This window comes from Aulonocara sp. 'chitande type north' Nkhata Bay, linkage group LG2 (assembly GCF_057382095.1).
Source record: "Aulonocara sp. 'chitande type north' Nkhata Bay isolate Kocher_YH1m ecotype deep benthic linkage group LG2, A_spYH_male_GT1.1, whole genome shotgun sequence".
Classification (NCBI taxonomy): domain Eukaryota; kingdom Metazoa; phylum Chordata; class Actinopteri; order Cichliformes; family Cichlidae; genus Aulonocara; species Aulonocara sp. 'chitande type north' Nkhata Bay.
Window position 1 is genome coordinate 31,368,512 of NC_141345.1, and position 7,602 is coordinate 31,376,113.

General features: G+C 40.1%; 1 protein-coding gene across 2 annotated transcripts in view; it reads right to left on the bottom strand.

The window, feature by feature from the left end:
- The window catches only part of afg2a (AAA ATPase AFG2A), a 111,486-nt gene extending 103,915 nt beyond the window's left edge, over window positions 1-7,571 (bottom strand). For both annotated transcript variants that reach the window (XR_015124414.1, XM_086258971.1), the window contains exons 1-8: window positions 7,329-7,571; window positions 4,948-5,072; window positions 4,672-4,829; window positions 4,014-4,072; window positions 3,012-3,659; window positions 2,754-2,883; window positions 2,506-2,562; window positions 1,344-1,467 (exon numbers count right to left, since the gene is read on the bottom strand). Coding sequence is in view for 1 of the 2 variants with exons in the window: in XM_086258971.1 (XP_086115097.1) it covers window positions 1,344-1,467; window positions 2,506-2,562; window positions 2,754-2,883; window positions 3,012-3,659; window positions 4,014-4,072; window positions 4,672-4,829; window positions 4,948-5,072; window positions 7,329-7,503 (1,476 nt within the window). In the remaining variant the exon portion in view is untranslated. The remainder of the gene's footprint in view (window positions 1-1,343; window positions 1,468-2,505; window positions 2,563-2,753; window positions 2,884-3,011; window positions 3,660-4,013; window positions 4,073-4,671; window positions 4,830-4,947; window positions 5,073-7,328) is intronic.
- Between the last annotated feature and the right edge of the window lie 31 nt (window positions 7,572-7,602).

A 7,602-nucleotide genomic window follows, 5' to 3' on the forward strand; every position in this document is an offset into this window, starting at 1 on the left:
AGCACAGAGACTCCACCCACCTGTTGTTCAAATCTCCCATTGATGCACTCAAACAGAAGAAAGTTACCTTAAAAGGAGCAAGAAGGAAGCTAAAACTGATCCCTTTCATACAGTGGATGAACTCTGGGGCCACAACAAGGTACAGAATAAGAAAAAAAGTTTTTTAAAAAAACCTCGAATCATACAGAGCAACTGTAGGAGACTCACAATTTAAAATTATAGCGCATGGAATATAAATAATGCAAATAAAATGTTTCTGTTAAATACATTCACACAAAGGGGTAGTTTTCAATAATGCAGTAAAGTTTCGTTGTTTAATCTGCCCAGGTGCACGGCAGCTTGTGGCACCCACACTCTTAGATTAGGTCAAATTTAGTGGTCATCAGTTCAAGTTTAAGTCCACTTGTCAAACTCAGCCCGCTGGCTTTTAGTATTTCATATGTCGAGGACATTTTTCAAAGCTTGAGAGATTTTCTGACCCCAGCCTGATGCTAAACCTGGCTCACTTCTGCGTTTCCTGGGGTGGTTTGCCTGCAAGATGGGAAAAACTTTTTCCACCTTTTAACACTGGAGACAGAGTTGAAACACAAATAAATTACAGTGCAAGGAAGAATGCCGTGGAGCAGGAAGTGCTTTCTCCACATTCCACAAACCAATCAGCAATGATGACCTTGGTTTGGAAAACAGACAGGAGCTGGGAGCAAGAAGGGAGTTGGTGTATCTGTGCAGTATCACCAATCCACACCGCGGCCTTCTCTGCCTGGGGACGGGAAGATTTAGTTTGCTGATAAAGTTACGGCAAATTGTCAGCTCATGGCAGCCTTGGGTGATTTCTTTCCCAGACTCCCACTGGGGGTGTGTGGGGGAATCATCCTTTTTCTCATCAGGCACTAACACAGAGCTCAGAGGACAAATGGCACCCGAGAGATGCAACCCATAGTGTCTGAAGGGCGTCCAGCACGCAGAGATGGTTTCTGCATGACAATCTGTATTTGCAATGAGGGCATATTAGGATGGAGCCACGTTTGGCTGCGGAAAGACAAAGTATAAAGACATGTGTCTACTGAACAAGCAGTTACTGCTCAGTTTAATCCCAGCCTTCTAGCAATAATCATGCTAATGTAAAACAGACTGTTGTATTCATGTATAAAGAGAAGAAATGTGAGCATCCTTTATGTGCTGCAGGCTGGCAAAATTCAGAGAAGATGACTCAGTGAGGTGCCAAAAAACTCAAACTTAAAAAAAACCTTAACAGCATATAAGGTTATGCTCAAAAGAGCTGCCTTTAGTTTAATGCGGAAAACATTATTGCCATAGTAGAGTACAATTACTCGGATACTTACTGAACCAATCCCATCCATCAGAGTCAGAAGAGAGGCAACAACTCGTTTCTCCACCTCATTCTGAGCTCCCTCTCGCTTTGGGCACAAAGCATCCAGCTCGTCAATGAAGATGATCGCAGGCTGCCTATCAAACCAAGTCAAATGTGAGAAGCACATTGATTTATTGAAACATGTGAAAACGTAAATGGAAATACTGCGCAGAGGGCAAAATATTGACTCTTTAGGCAATTTTTTGACATAGAAGTCATTATTTGATGTGTCCATCTTTATTCTTCATCATGGTCAAGCTTTCTCGTATTTTCTTTAATGTGTCTTTAGAAATGGTTCTGCAGGCTACCTGAAGAAACTTCAAAGCTCTTCTTTGGATGTCGCTTCCTTTTTCATCCAATCTGTATCAAGATGATCCCACACTGCTTCAGTGATATTTAGGTGCATATTTAGTCCATGACTGTTCCACTGTGTTTTTTCTATCCAGGTAAGTTTTTACAGCATAGGCAGTGTGTTTGGGATCACTGTCGTATTCAAAAATGAAGCTAATGCTAATCAGAAGCTTCTCAGATGGTGTTGTACAGTGGCTCAAAATCTGACAGTACTTTTCTGTTTTCATAATTCCATCAATTTTGACAGGATCTCCAACATCACTGGCTGAACTGCAGCTCTGAACCATGACAGAATCGGCACCACGTTTTACACATGACCATACTTCTCTCCTAACCTCGTCTCTACACACTGACAATGACTTGAACCAAAACTGTGAAATTTGGATTTATCACTCCATAAGACCTGGTGCCAATCTTGTGCAGTTAGGCACGCTTCGGTCTTCATTTCATGTTTCCCTTCCTCTTTTTAAAACAGACAGGAAGATGGCGACATCATCCCACTGAGACCATTTCTGATGAAGCCTTGCAGACTAGAAGGTGGATCAAATGAAGGATTAGATGTCCTTTGTGAGGTCTTTGCTGGATTTTGCTTTTCATTTTTAACCTATGTCCCAGTATGAATGATAAATATGATAGTTCCACATCAACTGTGAGAGACCTCTGCACGTTTATGAATATAATAATGTAATTTAACATAAAAAAGAGAATTTAGAGATTTGCATACACAGAACTAAAAGTGACATACTATCTTTATGAGTATAGGCAGCTCAGCGAAAACTTACCTCTGAGACGCTTCTGTGAATATTTGTCTCAGTCTTGCTTCTGTTTCACCGTAAAATCTGCAAAGAAATGAGACAACACGCTTCTTTAATTCAGTGAATAAACTTTCCTCATTTAATCTGTGGCTTTGGATCATGTGTAAGGTGGTGAGTAAAATCTTGCTGTCATGGAAACAAAGTAAATTTTCCCCAAAATAATCTGCTGGGATAGAAATATGGTGCCATGAAGTTTTCAGGCTATATGACCATACTTGCTCATGATTTCTGGGCCATTTATCACCGTCATGTGGGCTCCAACTTCACTGGCTATGGCTCGTCCAATCATAGTTTTTCCTGTCCCCGGGGGACCATACAGAAGAACTCCTCTTGGAGGTGGGATCCCTGTGGTAGACAACCGCTTAAAATTAGAGATCTGACATTTAATGAGAGTCAGTAAATCTAACTGTAACACCTCACATCATAATGACATCACTGGGGGTTAGTTTACAGCATGGTATAATCTAACATACCATATTTGGAAAACAGCTCAGGATGTTTCAGTGGAAGTTCGATGGTCTCTTTGATGACATCCAGCTGACTACTGAGTCCACCAATCATGCTATACGTGACCTTTGACCCCTTAGCTTCTGCATCTGGATCTGTTTGGCCTACTCTGCTTTTAAATCTAACTTTAGTGGAGCATGACAGGCAGTAGAAGGTGTCAGTACTCAAAGCACCAGCAGGAGGTGCTGATGAGCTTTTCTCTGCCTGCTCTAAGATGAGTGAGCTCTCCGGACTCACAGCAGTGTCTACTAAACCTGCTGAAGGATTCAGGGAGTTGTGGGAAGGAGCTACAGGCTGCGAGGAAAGGGAAAGAGGCTGGGCTTGTCGGCATGGAGTGCTGGCTGCAGGACCGAGCTCTCTAGGTGTGTCTGTTGTTGCATCGTGGTTGTCATCAACAGACAGCATGCTGAGCTGCAGGGAGAGTTCAGCTGATGTGGAGTCCAGCACAGAATTCATCACAGAGGACTCTTCAGTTTCAGGACTCGCTCCCAGGAGAGGAGCTGGTCTCTGGAGGGTGACGCCGTCCTCCCCTTTTATGGTTTCAACCCGAAGGCTGCAAGAGCGGCCAAAATAACTCAAGGAAACGACGTTCCCAGGCAGAACAATGTTCCCAGCTGATATAAGAGAGACAAATACATAGTAGTTATTCTAATAAAGGAAATCATCTGCTTGATTATATTAAATTAAAGTACAAGCCATAGAATCTAAAGTGCATGGATATTTTATTTTATTTTACTGTACAGCAGAGAGGGAAACGAGGCTTGTGCATTTTCTGCAAAATATTAATAGCTTATAGTATAGTAGCTTATCCGCCATAACACATAATACTCTTTTTAGTGTATATACTATACAGTAAAAAGACAGAAAAATGCAAAGTCAGGTGTGTAAGAAGTACACACTTTCTACTGAAAGGTCTCAAATATTTCAGATACAAGATGAGGTGATGAAGATGAGGCAAAAGGACATACCCAGAGATCTCAGGAAGAAATCCTTGAATTCATCTGTTTCTAGTGTTTCATCTTTTGACCTGAAAAAAAGTTTCAGGTGGTTGATAACTAACTGGAAACATTTTTCTCTCAACTTCTCAGTGATTACTGACATTTGAACTGCAGTTGCATCTTGTTTCCAACAGATGGGGGCCTCGGCCTTCTGCTGGAAAGAAGGCCGAGGCTTCTATCTATCTATCTATCTATATATATATATATATATATATATATATATATATATATATATATATATATATATATATATATATATATATATATATATATATATATATATATATATGTATGTATGTATGTATGTATGTATGTATGTATGTATGTAAGTATGTATGTATGTATATATATATATGTATATATATATATATATATATATGTATGTATTCACCACAGTAGAATTAAAAGAACAACAACAAAAATAAACATAACTTTCATTAATGTACAATATATTGTAGGACTCATTAGACTGGATTTATGTTGCTGGATGTACTTAAACTGGCAGCTGTGTGTACAGTTACTGTAGTTTAGCAACATTTTGAGTATAGAGCAAACTGGAATGATAAATATATGTATACAGACTTTTTCCTTTTTTTTTTTTTTTAAATAAAAGCAAGGTAAACCTTACCTGTTAGAGAGAACCACCTCTTCAGCCTGAAGCAAGGGACCTGTTATTGGGTGAAGCATCAACTCATCCCCTGTCTTTACTCTCAGGTTGTTCTGAGCACACTTCTGCAGGCCAACTTTTCCACCTGGAAAGGAGGCGACTGGCCAGGCCAAGCATACCTGAAAGTATCACAAAGGGTGTCAGAGGAGAGGAGAGGAGAGGAGAGAAGAGAAGAGAAGAGAAGAGAAGAGAAGAGAAGAGAAGAGAAGAGAAGAGAAGAGAAGAGAAGAGAAGAACCTCCTGTTGTCCTGTGGTACTCGTCAGCAGCACGGGCCTCCCGATGCATGCGCTGGCTGATTTCATTGAGTTGAGGCTGAGTTGGGCTAAAGTTGATCTGCAGCTTTTGGGTGTTTTGTCATCAGCTGTGAAGCAAATTAAATAAAAATAAAAATAAAAATAAATAATTCAAGAAAAGCTTTTAGAAATGATGGAACTGCTGCATATGTTCCCAAAGCAAAAAATAATAGCATTACGTTTCAACTCATGGTTCTTACATAACTTGAATGTACTAAACTTCTTTTTGTGTTCAGCAGGAATTTTTTTCATGAGCCTAAACAAGACAAACCACTTTCCCAAATTTCATACATGAACTAGATTACCTCAGTGAAAGGTAACTAAATAAAAAGCATTTGATTGCTGGGTGGTGCTGACACTGTATTAAAGTGGGTTTGACCTGAAACACTGTTTACCTGATTTGACGATGCACTAGTTTGTTACTGGTAGGGATTTTTGGTAACAGTGTTTTCATAATTTCATGATGACTTTCAGCTCTAAAAGACAGATTTGTACTTTCCAGGTTGTTTCTCCTCGCTAATAGCCAAGCTTAAGGTTTTTTTCATGGCTTAATTTTTTGTGCAGATGAAAGATTCAGAGTAAAAACCAGATGTTACAACAGTGTTTTAGTTTAGATTCAAAAACATGTCAACAAATAAATGAAAAACAGAGAACTAAAAAAAAAAAGAGAGATAAGATCATGGCAAGTTTCTCCTACATCTGTAAACCCACCCACTCACTCAAAAAGCACAATGCATGCATAAAGTGCACTGTCTGGTGCTACCTGCATTTAGCAGTGCAATGACTGCAGAGCAGATGTGTAAAGTTTTGTTTCTCTACGTAATCAATGCTGGCAAAAGTATTTTGTTATGTAACACAGATATGAGGAGTTGAACTGATATAAGCCTACAAGCCCACCTGACACGTTGATTAGAGAATAAAAATGTGTTAGTAGCACAAAGCACGAGGTGCTCTGTATTATAATATAAACTCTGAGGGAGTCAACCATCTGCCATGATCGATTGGGAGATGAGAAGAAAGACATGACAAAACAGAAGATTATAGGCACAGTCAACAAACAAAAATAAAAGTAAATGGCATAAAACAGTGCCATAAAAATACATAAAGGGGGAAAAAGTGAGAGATAGATGGGAGTGGAGGAGTTCTCAGTGTATCTGTCCTACAGTAGACTGAGTCTATAGCAGTATAACTAAGGGATTGTTATGAGTCATCAAATACAGCGCTCATTATAAGCTTTATCAAATCTTCAAAATAGAAAGAGCCCAGTAATAATTATAGTGTGTTAGACTTAAGAACAAGTTCCAAGCTACCAGGGTTTCTGTGAAAAAGTTTTAGCAGCTATACCCCAAAAAGTTGACTCTGTTTATCTGGGCGTAGCGTTTTCAGTGGGAGAAGCGTTCAGAAAAACAGTGCATACTGGAGGTCATGCCCCAAAGAACCAACAGAACCACATCATCCGCTAAAAACAGAAGTGCTGTTCTGAGTTTCCCAAAGTGGATGCCCTCCTCAGCCTAGCCATGCCTTAAATTCCTGTCCATGAAAACAGGATTGGAGACACGTGGCAAAGCAGGCAGAGTCACACCCACTGAAAATGTGCTTGAGTTTGTGTCAAGGATAAGGACACGCCTCTCATTTTGGTTACAGAAGGACCCAATTGCCCATAACAGAAGGTCTTGGACCCCATCCTCCTGCAGTACATCAGGTGCCTCTAGGCACCTAATGTACATAAGCCTTCTCTAAGTCTAGAAAGTGCACACAGAGTGCTGGTCAAGGCATTGCTCCTCCTGAATTTGAGGTTCAGCAATTTGCTGGAGCCTCCTTTCCTGCTGACTGGAATAAACTTCCCAGCAGCAGAGAAATTTCAGCACACTCTTACCTCACGCAGAAAGAAGGAAGAGACAAAACGAGGTAAGTGATTAGAAAAATGCAGGAATTGGGATAAGAGGTTAAGTAAGAACTATGTTTTTATTAGATTTGTTAAAGCAGCTGGACTGTTCTGGAGGGTGTTGGGAAATGGATGACCAGTGAATATAAAGAAAAAGAGAGAGAAAAAGAGCCACAAATGCAAATCTAAACAATGCAAACAAGTTCACAAACAAATGCTGCAAACAAATGAAAAGAATAAAGGCACAAAGCTCAGAAAACGACTCTGGAGAAAAACAAATGGACCAGCAGCATCAGTGAGTACTGGTCCTGTGAGTGCAGCAAGCGCCATGCTGGGACTTCCATCTTCATAGTACAGGTAGCTTCGTTTGCACGGGGGTTATACCTGATTTATATAATACAGCCTGTTAAATGTTTAGACTCATGTCTCGTCTTCTTACCTTTTTCAATGAAGTCGATGACAGTGAAAGAGTTGCAGTTCAAACTTTTGCAGCTTCCTCCGTCGGTGCGAGATGTTTGCAGGCTTGAAGAGTCATTTAGGCCCTCTTTCAATGAGAAGGAGCTATCTCCTTCACTCGCTTTTTTTGTTTTGCTTTTATTTTTCTTTGAAGACATGATAATTGCAAAAAGCTTCTCCACGTGAAAGCAGAAACATGTGTAAACATCAAGCGGTGTCGTAAACTTCCTGGTTAGCGTTTAGTCCCGCCTTCGTTT